Raw genomic sequence first — 15,101 nt, 5'->3', positions numbered from 1 at the left:
TAAAGTAAGAAGGAGAGCCGTAAGACGAACCAGGGTATACAACATTGCATGTGTCTCTTTAGTGTCATTAGCAGTGCTCGAAAAATTTTCTTCAAAGCTAGGCGCCAGCTCTAAAAATCAGGCGCGAGGAAACTACCTACTAGCAATTGTGCATAGTACAGTGTGTTTCAAAAGTTACACAACCCAAACTTTGAAAATGTATACCATGAAAACCATAAGAGGTATTTACACCAGGTTTTCTGCACTGAACTAATCATGTACGCTATCACTGGGTTAATAAATGTATGTTAGCATGTATCCAAATAAAAGCAATTACATTATTTTAAAAAATATTGATAATTTGCTGAAAACATCTCAGAATTGATTTTCAACAATATATACCAACGTAGAAAATTTCAGCGAAAAATGCAGGTTCGACCAGGACTCGAACACAGGTCTCTGATATACCGTGTCATTGCTCTAACCACTGAGCTACTGAGCCGGCCTGACCTCACCTGATTTTTCGCTGTCGCTGTTTTATCTGCTGGAATCTTCTCTGCCAGTGCTACTGCAACGGGATCTGTTGCCTTTGAAATACAGTAGACATTAACGTTGCCTGGTTCCTCCCAGCGAAGAGGTGTTAATTATTGAAGATCAGGCACACGCAGGAAATGTACAACGTAGAAATTTTCCGCGAAAAATGCATTAACATCTCTACGGTATGCCAAAGACCCAGGTTCGGGTTCTGGTCGATCCTGCATTTTTCGCTGAAAATTTCTACGTAGTACATCTCCTGTGTGTGCCTAATCTTCAATAATAATACCAACTTAACAATTTGTGGGATCATTTGTTGGTGTTTGACTAGTCGTAAAACAGTTGCTTTGTGAGGTACAGCAGAAGCAGGGGATTTTTCATGGAAAACCTCTTGCACATGAATGTAAGAATGAGTAGTAAAATACTCTTCAGCAATGCACACGCGCTGCTCTGAAGAATACGCCATGCTGAATCAATTAAAAGAACAGGCATAGTAGCGTCGAAAGTGGTTGAAGAGAATTCAGTGTAATCAGAGGCAGAGTAGGATTCTCTCAAGAGTCCAATTTCGGCACAAAATCTTGGTTTATGATTTTTCATGTAAATGTATAGCCAATACTTCACATGTGGCGAGTGTCTATTGACAATATTTTGACCTGCTAGCAGTGCCATATAATATCCCAAAAATGGCACTTTTTCAATCAACCCATAAAATCGCCAATAAAAAATCCATCAAATGTTCCACATGTCGCAAATGATAGATTGACATGGCATCAGTCATCAGTCATCTAATTATGACCCTTTGATAATTTCTTACGTATTTTTCTCATTCAAAAGTGTATTTCTGGAAAAATTTTAACACTGCCTTCCGTCAGTTATCAATTTATCTAAATTTTCTGTATGGAGAAAACTGATAATTTTAAGCATTGAAAAATATCTCAATGGATGAGACTTTATAATGCAGAAAACCTGGTGTAAATATCTCTTACGGTTTTCATGATATACATTTTCAAAGATTGGGTTATGCAACTTTTGAAACACTCTGTATAGGAAGCTAAGCATCACGGTATTCAAAGCATCGCTAAATCATTCGAGAAAACAGGAAATGGGGTGTTGGGGGACAAAGAGTAAAAAATTATTACTGACACACTGGAATGTTCACAACGTTGATTTAAAAAAAAAATCATTTGCTAACTTATGCTGTACTGCAATTTGAACTTAGAATCATCAAAATTTTGTACATATTACAGCAGGCTGAAATTTTTAGTCGCCATGGCGACCTGGCAACCGGGATTTTTTGAGCCCTGGTCATTAGCATAACTAATAGTGATTGAAGACAATTAATTTTCTAGAGGAAGGAAATAAATTTGTTTTTTACAATTCGTTGATAGAGAAATGGCACAGTATGTCAGAAACATGGGTTAGAGTCCTTGTCATGCCTCCATTTTTCGGTTAAGATTTATACATTTTCTTTCAGTATTTTAACATCCTGTGTTCTGAGATTCTTTTCTGCTCTTCTAACTTTACATCATGCATGTGCTGTTATTGTTCTATTGTTCAATGGTAAATTAACTTATCAGTGTATTGTTACAATTACCATTAACATTACCATTTACATTTACCATTTGAACAATAACACCACATGCATTTTTAATCAGTGTCTTTTTCAATGTAACTGCTGGTGTTTTCATCATCATTAGAAATATGTGATGTAGGGAAGAGGTCAACCAGTGTCACAGTTTCCAAATTATTCAGCACATGTTTAAATGCTACATTATATGAGTGACACCTCTGACTCTTCATTTTTAATGTCCTTTTAATGTGCACTTTACCAAAGCTGACTCACTGACAGCCTCTTTTCTGCAAAGAGCACAAGAATAAACCTTCTTTCTTTGTTTTCTTTTTGTACTTCACTGCTAAAAGTGAAGTATATATTATCATTACATACAGGGTGTTTCTGTGACCATGTTACAGACTTGCAGAGATGTTGGAAGGGAACAAACGCAACAAAGTGAGATAGAAAAATGCCCCAGTCAAACGTTACAAGCCAAGACCTTCGAAGGGCAGGCAACCACGCACAACGTGGAGGGGAACCATAAATGAAAGGAGATAGAATCAACCTCTCATGCCCTGGAGAAGACATAACATCAAACTCGAAGTGTGTAATCTAGAAGCATGAGTGTCACAGCTGCAATCAGTGCAATGGAGTATACTGTAGAGGAACTGGATGATATGCTGTTTGTGTATGGACGTGCAAATGGGAACTGTAGGGAAGCAGAAAGGTTGTATCAGACCACATATCGATGGCACAGACATCCAGTGCACACCATGTTTCCCAGATGTTACCAAAGATTACTGGCAAGTGCAACCTCAATTCCATGAGCAAAGAGGACGAAGAACTGCAAGGACACCTGACTTTGAAGAAGCAGTTTTGGATCAGGTGGAAGGACAACCATCCATTAGTACATGGGCTATGGCACGTGAAATTGGTGTGGCCCATAGTACTGTTTGGAAAGTTCTTGCCATCCACAGTGTGTCCATTCATTGGGTCCAGCTGATTTTGCACCCTGCGGCATGTTTAATGAATGGGTTACTGCAGTGCTGTGTGGTCGACCTCCAGTTCCATGCCTGTGTGCTTTTGACTGATGAGGCATGTTTCACAAGAAACAGGATGCTGAATAGTCACAATAATCATGTATGGGCAGATGAAAATCCCCATGAAGGGCCATCAAGACAGATTTGCTGTAAATATGTGGGCGGGCATTGTCGGCGAACATTTAATAGCTCTTTAACTATTACCACCATGATTAACTGAACCAGTGTACACTGCATTTCTGAAAGACATCCTCCCCGAGTTATTGGAACATGTCCCACTTCTCATTCATCAATGCATGTAGTTTCAGCATGATGGGGCCCCAGCCCACTTCATAGCTGGTGCTGGTGATATTCTGACGCAGACCTTCCGTCAGCGGTGGATAGGGAGAGGTGGACCCTGTTGCTTGGCCTGCCCGTTCACCTGATCTAACCCCACTTGAATTTTTTTTGTGGAGTCATGTAAAAAGTGTTGTCTACGAGACACCTGTGAGTAATGTAGAGGAACTCTTGGAAAGAATCCTTGCACCCTGTGATCTGGTCCGAACGACTCCCGGGATATTATAGCAGATGCGTCAGAGTTTATTGCTACACTGTCATGCCTGTATCGAGGCAGAGTATGGTGCTGATTACGTCCCCACCACAAATGGTCAACATTTTGAATGTGTGGGGCCATACCCCCAAATCCCCCATATGCCTTCACAATTTGTAACAATGTGCAGAAGGTAGCTCTTTTAGTACCTATTTCATATACAGGGTGCACACAAATTATTGGATGATTTTATAAGACCATATTTTCACCAAAACAACATAAATACATGAAACTACCAGCCCTAACATGCGTGGCTCCTTAAATTGACAGAGTGGCAATCAATTGGAATATTCCCACCAATCTAATAGTGATGTTTCTACACTGCTTCACTAATTTAGAGTATGCTTGCACACATGTTTCTCATGTATTTTTTTTTAAATATTAATAAATATTGTATTTCCTCACCAACTAAATTTAAGGTCTGCTTACAGTTTCATGTGTGTGGATTAATAAAACACATTATTCTATTTTCAGGTCTGTCAGTGGTCAGGCTAACGCAGCTGGCAAACCATCTGGAAAGAAGTATGTTTGTTCCTGGTGTTCGAAGAATTGTGTTGATTTATATGCACTTAAGGTGCACACTCGTATCCACACAAAAGAGAAACCTTACGTCTGTCCTGTATGCAACAGGCCTTTCAGTCAGAAAGGCAACTGGCGACGTCATCTGCAGCTTCATGCTTCAAATAGGTTGTATTGTAAATTTTGCAAAAGAACACTGCAATCTGAATCTGAACTCACTCATCATAATATATTCCATGCTTCAGACATGAAAAAGTGAACTATCTGAAGTTCGTGGGAATTTTTTTATTGAAGCATAATAACTGTCAGTACATCACATATACATGTTTTTTTGCTACCAGAACAGCTCCAAAATTTATTTGTCATTCATTGCAATTGCGGATCAATTGCATCAATTTCATCCTGAATGTTTATGTTTTATTATTAATATTATTCTGTATTTTAATCGGACATGCTTCAAGTACAACAATGGATATGTTTGAAGAAACCATGTTCATTAGTTTAAAAATTTGACTCATCGTGGCTCTGATCTGTAACTACAAAATTGTTGGTAATATTCAGTGGTAAGTGTTTTATTAAATATATAAATTTATAAATATTGTTGTTTTTATTTTTATGCGTACCTGATATCATGCATAAAGCAGGGGGTTAAGGTATCTTGTAATACTAGCTCCATATGTAAAATGTCACCACATGCAACACTTACAGCATGCCCACTTTCAAGTATCATACTCAACATACAGTGTGTTCAGTTTGGGTCGGTGCTAAGATAGCAGGTAACTGCAGAATGGTAAGGCATGGCGCAGATGCTGTCATTTTTGATCCATAACGTCCTGCTTATTTTTACACACATGTCTTTAGCATGCAGACAATTATATTTACATTGCATAACGAGTACTAACCTGTGTTATAAGAGTTGTTCAATGTGGTGGCCAACTGCATTCACATATTCCCTGTTTCTGGTTCTCTGGCATATCGTGCCATTGCTTTAGCTACTGAGCTACCGAGCCACCATTGGTTTCACCTGATTTTTCGCTTCTGCTGTTTTACCTGTTCCTAGTAACTGGTGTTGATTGATTAATTGATTTGAATTATTTTACTTTGCTTTTCTGTCATTTTTTTGAAGATTGTTGAAGTGAAACTCACAAAGAACACCCATGTCCAGGCTGGGATTCGAACCTGGGACCCCTGGCATCGTAGCATGCTGTGCTAACCACTTCACCACAACAGGAGATAGACTACAATTAACAATACAGTTGACATGGTCTGTGAGAGTGAGTTAAAATTATCTGCAATGTAGGAATCCTATTTTTTTTCTCTTCTTATTTTAACAATGCTACTTATACAGTGTGATGCACAAGCATTGCTCAACAAATTACTCATGACTGTTTACATTGCATCCTACATGTTTTTAAGGAATGCAATTTTATGTATGCTGGTGCAGAGGTTGTCAGCAACTTTTATTTTCTTGTGTTTTTTTTTTCTGTTCTCAAACTCTCATTACGTAAAACTGAGAAAACAAACATGGTGATGGAAATTTGCTTTAATACTTAAGCATCCAACTCTACCAAACCTTCAATTCCGTCTCTGACACAATGGACAAACATCATGTTAAAGTATCAGGATATTTATGCTGATATCTTCTCATTTACACAATGTGTCGTTCCATCACCATTGCTGTTTTTTTTAATGGAGCTTCCACATCTTCTCAAGTAGCTCCCCAATGTCCTCATGATACTGGAATCCATTTGGTGATCGAGCCCTGAACTGCTGAGGAGAGATGAGTGCACTAGCAATTCTTCTACAGGACCCAGCTGTTGTGGTGGAATGGAATACCAATTAAATAACAGCTTGATACATCAGATATTATCTTTACTGATTTAGCCATCAGTGATGTCAACAATTGATCACATATTTCTTATTGACGTCTGTGCTCCTATACAAACTAGTAATATACAGGGTGTTTTTGTGACCTTGATCAAAGTGGCAGGGTGGATGGAGACTGACCCAAGTCTGGAAATGTGCCATTAAAAAGTTACAAGTCAAAACTAGTTGTGGCTGCCTATGAGAGTGGAATAAGATAACTGAAAGATGCAGCTGGTTGATTTAATATGGACATTACTACAGTGTATTGTAGCACTCTACACTGGTAGAGAGTGAGGACAATCTGCTGGCAGGAATCCTTGCTGCCTTGTTATCATCAGAACGACTCCAGGGATGTTGGAGTGGATGTGGCAGAGCTTCTTGCGACACTGTCATGCCTGCATCATTATTTTGCATAACTCACAGGATAATTCAGACTTCAGAAAGTGTTGTCAGCGAATAATCTCTATATTTCATGTTTAAGAGTTTATTTTGATACTGGGAGCCAACGTTTTGAACACATGCTGTAATGTTCTCGTCATAGAGTGATATACTGTAGTGATGCCTGTATTAAATCTGCATTTTTCAGCTGTCATAGGCAACCCCAGCTAGTTTTGGCTTATAACTTTTTAATGACGCGTTTCAAGACCAGGATTCCTTATCACATATTGGTACTTGGGTCAGTTTTCTTCCAGCCTGCCAGTTTAATTCAAGGTCATGGAACACCCTGTATAATTGTAGATATAAAGAACTGAAAAGCAGATTCTGTTGAGGTGGTGATATCAGACTTTCTGGTATGGATGGACCACTAGATAACTCTTAAAGATGTGTGAACCACATCTTCAAATAAAAATTTATTTTTATATTCATATTGTGGATCCAAACAATGGAGGCACCCATCCTGTTCATCATTATCTATGCACTTCCATTTAATTGTATCATGAAATTTGCCTATTAAATTTTGATAGATTGATTGATTGATTTGGTTTATTTTAATTTGCTTTTCTGCCACTTTTGGCTAATTGCAAAGATGAGGATGAGTGATGATATGATGAAATTGATGAAGGAACAATCACAAATAACACTCATGCCCAAGCCAGGTTTCGAATCTGGGCCCCCTGGCATCAAAGCATGCTGTGCTAACCCATTGTATTTTGACAGTTTGGGTCAGTAATGGGCCAAACTGATTTTTAGTGAGCAATGGTCCCTCTGGCCCACTCTTGGTGCATGCTCCTGTTCTGCATATATTTGTAGATATACAAATATAAGTAACTGAATAATTATTGGAATGAAGGTCCATGTATATTACAGCTGGAATTTTAATAGTGGCAACACATGAGTAGACACATAATGTTCATTCCACTTACACCACATGTTAGTTTGCAGTGGTCGAAAGTAGCATGCTACTTGTAACTAGCTACAAAATTTGTAGCTGTAGCTGTGGCGGTGCTACATTTTGAAAATTGTAGTTGTAGCAGTAGCAAAGCTCCAAAATTCCTGTAGTTGTAGCGAAACTTTTGCTACAACTACATTTCTTCTCAGCATTTTGAGGTAAATTTTGAATGTGGCAACAGCATTAAAAAAATCTACAATAACGCTTACTTTTGCAGGAGGTTCATAAAGACAAAGTCTATTACATGGAAATATGGATAATGTAGATTATAAATGTCCCGATATCACAGTGTAGGTATCCGCGTAATTTATTTCATTAGTATCTTAATAATTCTAATATCCAGATAACTAACTGACATATATGAATATATTCCAGCTAACAACTACTTTTTTTGAGATTTTGGGAAAATGCCTCATTTGTGGCACCCCTGAAAAAAAAACCTCGTTTGCGCCACCCTGGAACATATATTGTGGATATCCCTAGTATAAGAGGCAGCAAAATGTCATTAATTACTGTGTAAAACACAATTTGCAGTGCAAAAAGGAGCGATCCATTTTCCACTAGAATGACAGCAATAGTGCCAGCAATTAATGGCTCAGTATGTTAACAGAACTCTCAGATTTACACATCAGTTTTCTCAATATATTTCCCTTTAGCTTTTCTGTTACTTTTGCTAATCATGAGAATGAAGATCAATCTTTTATTTAGTAATTATCTTATCTACAGTCAAGGGGTCACGGGTTCGATACCCGGTGGAGGCACATAGTGGTTCAGATCCCACTTTAAACTGTAGGTCTAGTCCCAATTAGCCTTACTGTGCATAAAATGGACTTAAAACAAAAAGTCAATCAATCTGATCTAGAGTCGCTTCCTGTCACCTTTGGCTAATTGTGAGAATGAGAAAGAATGATGAAAGTGCAGCGTGGGGAATGGAGGAGCAGGAGGATCCCATCCTCCAGGCATCTTTCCTAGTTTTTATTTGGAGTCCACTTTATGCACAGATAAGCAAATCGAGACTGGTTTCGAACCACTATGTGACTTGACTCAATATTATTCTCAAGGAAAATATGTTGATATATAAATGTTAATAATTCTACCAAATTTGTGTATAGTTGTAATCATTAGTTTTGTGTCATCCTAATTGCATACTCGTATATCAGATTTGAATTGATCTTCCGCTTACATAAGTACGTTATTCTCGAACACTATATTGAAAATAAGTAACTGAAGTAACACTGCTATCAAAATTACCGAATGATGCGAATCATGATATTAAATAGAGGACTAAAAGTGGTAAACGTTGTAAGTGCCAAAAGCGAAAGTGTTGGGAAATCGCATCATTCCGCACATCAGCCTGTAAGAACATGCACACTCGTGACCTCTTTACACGTCCTTTGAACTACTTAGAGGGCTACCAGCCACATTTTACGTTTACCACATTATAAAGAATGGCACATTTCACAGTTTAACGTGGAAAACTGTTTTTGAATTATTTTGGCACTTACAGCCTTTATCAATTTTAGTCTCAATAACAGAATCTATTTTCCAGTAAGTACAACTATCATACTAGGGACTTCTTTGGAATATCCATGTGGTTGTTAATTTTATTTTATTCAAAAGTAACAAACAGGAGTAGCGTTGCGAGCTACTTTTTGGAAGCTGTAGCTGTAGCGAAGCTACTTTTAAAATGTAGCATTCTGATCACTCTTAGTTTGATACCTAGTATACCCCGTGGCAAATGGATGCACCCTCTGCGAAGTAATGAGTAGAGGGTGACCTGTCACTGCTTGTCAGTCTAATCAAGATGTATCTAAATTGGCACAGCAGACTTGGATAAAAATATGTGCCAGGTATCATTGCAAGGACTTCTAGAGTTTTGTGAGGAGTCTGTGTTAGGTAAAAGCTTTTAATGAGGTATATCAAAATGTGACAGATTAGCCTTAGCCCAAACATCTCAGCGCAAGTGAAGAACACAGGATTGCCATGAAATTGCCATGAACCCTGGCACTCATAATTTTTATTGAACACCCTGCTCCAATTTTACTCACAATTTTTTGCAATACTTGAGTAGTTTAAATTTAAATCAGTGATTGAAAAGGCAGAGGTTTGCATGTCTTGTCCAGGCTCTCTGGCATTGTACATTTTATTGCTCTGGCATTAAACTGATCTTCCAATGTATTTCCTCACTGAATGTGTACCTTTTCATGTCTCCCAATGATTCTTCTAGGGATTAGTATTGAGGACAATACAGTTCTGGAATACTATTTCCATTCTCCATGTTCAAGACAGCAATAAAAACCTTCAGTGATAGTGTGTACTGTCCTTTTAAAGTCAAATTTTGATTTGAGTGAAAAAAGGTATGTAGTAATTAATACATTAATTTCTTGGATGTTGATAAATATTTTCAGAAAATGAAAAGATTCTCTTGGGCTATCAACCAGGTGACTTGTGGAAAAGATTCCAAGCTTTCGAGAGCCAACGTCACTCTCATATTCAGGGTAGAAGTGCAGTCCTGAGTGTTAGTGAGAGTGGCGTTAGCTCTCAAAAGCTTGGAATCTTTTCCATAACTCACCTGGTCAATAGCCGAGAGAATCTTTTCATCATTCGCCGCCAGAAAAGCTTCAAAACTTACTTATTTTCAGAAAAGTTTGAAAAACAACAACAATTTTTTGGTGAACAATAAAACTTGCAGAATAAATGAAAACAGTATACAATTGCAAGTATACTGAACTCTAATAATACCAAGTTGTGCAATAACTTGCTATGGAGATCTTTGTGGATGTTGAAATCCACAATGGACTGAAAATTGCTCTGTGAGCAATAGATTGATTGTGATTGACTTGTTGCAGTATAGAAATGTAACATTATTAGTAGCCCCAAGCCAATAATTATACGAGGGTCACTATTTATATTTTGAGCCTAACAATGAAAAAACAGGAATTTGGCATTGAAAACTGCTTTATTGTTTTTCGAAGTATTCTCCTTTATGGTCAATACACTTTTGCATTCGTTCGAACCATTTGTCAAAGCAGTTTTTCCAATCTTCTTGAGACACCTCCATAATATGGTTTTTGAATGCATCAACTGCATCTTCCGCCGACGAAAATCGTTGTCCACGCAATTTATTCTTGACATTCGGGAACAAGAAGAAGTCATTGGGTGCCAAATCAGGACTGTATGGCGAATGACACATCAATTCGATTTTTTGACTGTTCATAAAGTCGGTTGTTAGAGGAGATGTGTGACAGCTGGCATTGTCTTGATGAAGAATGATCCGACGGCGTTTGTTTGTTTTCCGTATTTGACCGAAGACCTCTGGCAAACAAATTGTTGTGTACCATTCAGAGTTGACCGTTCTACGTTCCTCTAAAGGCACAGTTGCCACATGACCAGTTTTCCCGAAAAAACAGGTGACCATTTGTTTCGATGTGCTTCGAGTACGAACAACTTTTGTTGGATTGGGTTCATCTTGAAACACCCATACAGTCGACTGCTGTTTACGTTCCGGCTCATATGCATATATCCATGATTCGTCACCTGTTACAATCTTATATACGTCTTTTGAAGCACCACGATTGTATTTATTGAGCATTTGTTTGCACCAATTGACGCGAGCGTCTTTTTGAGTTTTTGTCAAATTGTGTGGGATCCAACGAGAACATACCTTTCTCACAGCTAAATGATCATGTAATATTTTATATATGCTGGTGGAACTAATGCCTATGGTTGCCTCAATCTCACAGTATGTCACATGACGATCTTGCAGTATTAGGTTTTGCACAGCATCAATGTTTTCTTGAACAACAACTGATTTTGGATGACCTTCGCGAATCTCATCGGTGAGCGAATGGCGGCCACGATTAAATTCGTTATACCAGCGTTTCACAGTGGCAAAGGATGGGGCTTCATCGCCAAATGTGGAAGTAAGTTGATCGATGCACTCTTGTCTTGATAATCCACGTCGAAAATCATAAAAAATCATCGCACGAAAATGTTCACGAGTTAATTCCATTTTATTGTTGTCGCGCAATCTCCAAGGCAACATAAACAACACAAATGAAGCTATTGACAAAATATTTGAAGTACGTTATGGTCAATAATGCCAGACGATTCCGTGCAAACGTCAAATCGCACCTAACTTCAATCAGTGTTGCTAGGCTCAAAATATAAATAGTGACCCTCGTAATGTAGCATGTCCAGAAGGGAGAAGATCGTACTCCCACAAACATGAATGCGATGCAGACTTGGGTGTTACCACTAGCTATGTAATGACTTATAAACATTCACTTTCTAAAAAATTTTATCGTGTTGCTTTATTTTCTTTTTTAAATCATGATATAAGGTGAAGATTTAAATGAAAGTAGTGGAAAATATAAAGTTATATAAGGTATTTCTTTGATGTCTTGGGAGGCAAGGGGTCCCGGGTTTGATACCCGGTGGAGGCCCAAGTGGTTCGGATCCCACTTTAAACTGTAGGTCCAGTCCCAATTAGCCTTAATGTGCATAAAGTGGACTTAAAACAACAAATCAACCAAATCATGTCTTGTGAGGAGTAAATGAGAGATGGTCCCAGGCCAAATGGGCCTTTAATTCAAGAGACTCAAGACAACTGAGCTTCCACTGTCAATGGGCTACTGCTACTATTGCCCAATATACCGGGTGATCCGTTTGAGATGTCAGAAAAGTAAATCTTTATACACAAAAGGTTAATGTACATATCTCCGAGCAGCTTGTTGTAATACAAGCAGAAAGGATGTAAGTTTCGAATGTGTGGAGGTTTACTGACTTCAGCTGTGTGGCGGCAGTAGCATGTATGTAATACTCTAAAATTTTGTATACCATACAACATACTGTGTGCACTGTTGTGCTGTGATCACCATTTTTGTTACCATGCACATTAGGGGCAGGTAACCTCTTCCCTGATTGCCTGTCTGCCTCCAGCAAACAAAAAAGCTACATAAATAAATGCTCTGTGAGCCCAGATATGCATCATTGAAATGGTATTCAGAGGTGTGGAGGTCTCGATGGTAGCACATTTATCTGCCATGTGGGACACCCAGGTTCAATTATGGGGTGGGTGATGTAAAGGTTTGCAATTTTTCCAACATTATTCCTGTATAAAGTGGTTCTGGTGGTCATCCAGCCTCTAATAAATGAGTACCTGGAGGAGAGGTAAAGGCAACTGAAATGTGATGCTGATCAAATCACCTCTGCGAATGGCTGGGATTGTGAATATGTGGGATCATACCTCCACATCCCCTCTTGTGCCTTCATGGCTTGGTGCTCTCAACAGGGGTAAACTTTACCTTTTTCTACGTTTTATTTCAGGGTATATTAATGGTGACTGTCCACCGAACATTATTTCCCATTAAGCATTAGGTTGCATGGTGTAGATGCTGGATAGCTCTCTTGTTGCATGTTGCAATGTGCTGCTGTGTTCCAAACTTCTCAGTTTCTGTCATGCTGCAATAACTAACTAATAATTGACCTCATCTCTTTTCGTTAGACAACCTGATGTAATGTTTCTGTAGGTACATAATGAAACAATTTTATATTGTTCGAAACTATGTATATGGCTTATAAACATTCACTTTTTAATGATACGTATTGACAGCAAAGATTTACATTAAAAATATAACCACGTGTATCTCCAATGGTGTAGTGGTAATGCATTAACCTTGAAATGACTGGTTTCTGGGTTCTTTTCTCGGTGAAAGCACATAGTGGTTTGTATTCTGCTTTAAATTGAATCTCCAGTAACAATTGGCCTGTATGTCCATAAAGTGGACTTAAATCTTTAAAAAAATAGCCATATGATAACAATAGTTTTGTATTGTTTCATTTCAGTTCCAAGGATGTTGGACCAGATGAAAACTTAATGGATTTCATAGCAACCAAAAAGTTTAGATGTCAGTATGTTTGTTCTTGGTGCTCGAAGAAATGTTATGAATCCAGCAAGTTGAAGGAACACTTAAGAGTTCATACGAAGGAGAAGCCATTTGCATGCCCTGCATGTAATCGATTATTCAGCCACAAGTATAGTTTGCGGCGTCATTTTATGATAATTCATGAATCAAGATAGATTTTATTGTAAAGTTTGCTAAATGTGATTAACATTTGAAACTGGGTTGAAAAGTCACAAATTTCACATTCACAATTTTGGGGAAAAAACTGTAATTAATGTACTGTATCTTGTAACTCAAAAGCCAAAGAGATAATTTTTGCATTTGATAGTTGTTGCGTTTCTTATTTAAACACTGGACTGATTATATACACTATTTAATGTACACTGACACTGGACTACATTGGAATGGAGTCGACCACCGTGTAGCAATGTCTCTCGCTGTTCTCTCGTACAGTGCGGGTATTTCCCGATATGTACCACGCCCTGCACAGTCTCCGAAGCAGAGTCTGCACTGTCCTGCCACCTAGTGGCGACAAGTATAATGAATACTTAAGATATACAAATTTTCACACATTGATAACACAAATAATAATACATACACTAATCTATCCCAAACATAGTCCCCCCTCTTGATCGAGTCGATCAACAAAAGTACAACTAATGATCTACTGGAAGAGGCACTAGTTTGTTAACTGGACGTTTATAAGTTGAAGACGAAGTGCGAACAGTTGCAACACGCACTAGTCCATCCGCACCAGGATGCACTTGTTCAACTATAGCAAGTTTCCATGTAAGTGGAGGTAGGTGATCTTCCTTCACTAAAACCACTGTTCCTGGTTCCAAATTCTTCTTTTGGGTGTTCCACTTGGCCCTCTGCTGCAGGGAATGCAAGTAGTCCTTTGACCAACGGTCCCATAGTTGTTGGTACATCTGCTGCAATCTCTGCCATCTGGATAAACTGGATTCTTTGATGTTAGTTAGACTAGGCTCAGGAAAACTAGTTAGGGGTGCACCAATAAGGAAATGGCCAGGGGTTATAAAACTGGGATCTGTAGGGTCATGTGACAATACTGTGAGGGGCCTTGAGTTAAGACAGGCTTCGATTTGAACTAAGAGTGTTTCAAGTTCTTCGAAAGTGAGAGCAGAGTTCCCTACGATTCTCCTCAGGTGATGCTTCATGGACTTCACTCCTGCTTCACAAAGTCCAGCCATATTTGGGCTATTAGGTGGTAGAAAATGCAATTTGAATCCTTCCTGAGCTGCATGGTCTTCTAAAGACTTGTTGAAGTCTGATGATTGGAATAAATTCTTCAAGTCTTGTAATTCACGATTGGCACCGACGAAATTTCTTCCGTTGTCACTGTACAAGTTCAAACATTTTCCTCTGCGTGCTGTAAATCTTTGCAAAGCAGCAATGAATGACTTGGTGCTGAGATCTCCGACCAATTCTAGGTGTATAGCCTTGGTGGCAAAGCATACAAATACTGCTACATATGCTTTCAGCCTTGATTTGCTTCTAGTGATTGACGGCTTGATGATAATTGGTCCAGCGTAATCAACTCCAGTGTTTAGAAATGGTCTAGTGGACTGTATTCTGGATGGTGGTAATTGTCCCATGAGTTGGTTGGAAATAGATGCTCTTAATTTGAAACAAATGAGGCACTTATGCAGAATAGCTCTGACCACTTGTCTGGCTCTTGGTATCCAGTACTCCTGTCGTAATGAAG

General features: G+C 38.5%; 1 protein-coding gene across 4 annotated transcripts in view; it reads left to right on the top strand.

Moving 5' to 3' along the window:
* LOC145992025 (uncharacterized) overlaps nt 1-15,101 on the top strand; it is a 276,188-nt gene that overhangs the window by 226,830 nt on the left and 34,257 nt on the right. Inside the window, exon 4 of one of the 4 annotated variants that reach the window (XM_083128068.1) lies at nt 13,317-13,618. The exons of 2 other annotated variants lie outside the window; for them this stretch is intronic. In XM_083128068.1, the coding sequence (XP_082984194.1) occupies nt 13,317-13,551 (235 nt within the window). In that variant the 3' untranslated portion in view covers nt 13,552-13,618. Of the gene's footprint in view, nt 1-4,168; nt 4,745-13,316; nt 13,619-15,101 lie in introns of those variants that run through there. One more of the 4 variants, XM_083128063.1, reaches the window with a different exon arrangement.

Source organism: Lepisma saccharinum, chromosome 9, assembly GCF_977018435.1.
Source record: "Lepisma saccharinum chromosome 9, izLepSacc3.1, whole genome shotgun sequence".
NCBI classification, from domain to species: domain Eukaryota; kingdom Metazoa; phylum Arthropoda; class Insecta; order Zygentoma; family Lepismatidae; genus Lepisma; species Lepisma saccharinum.
This window is presented reverse-complemented; position numbering and strand designations above follow the sequence as displayed.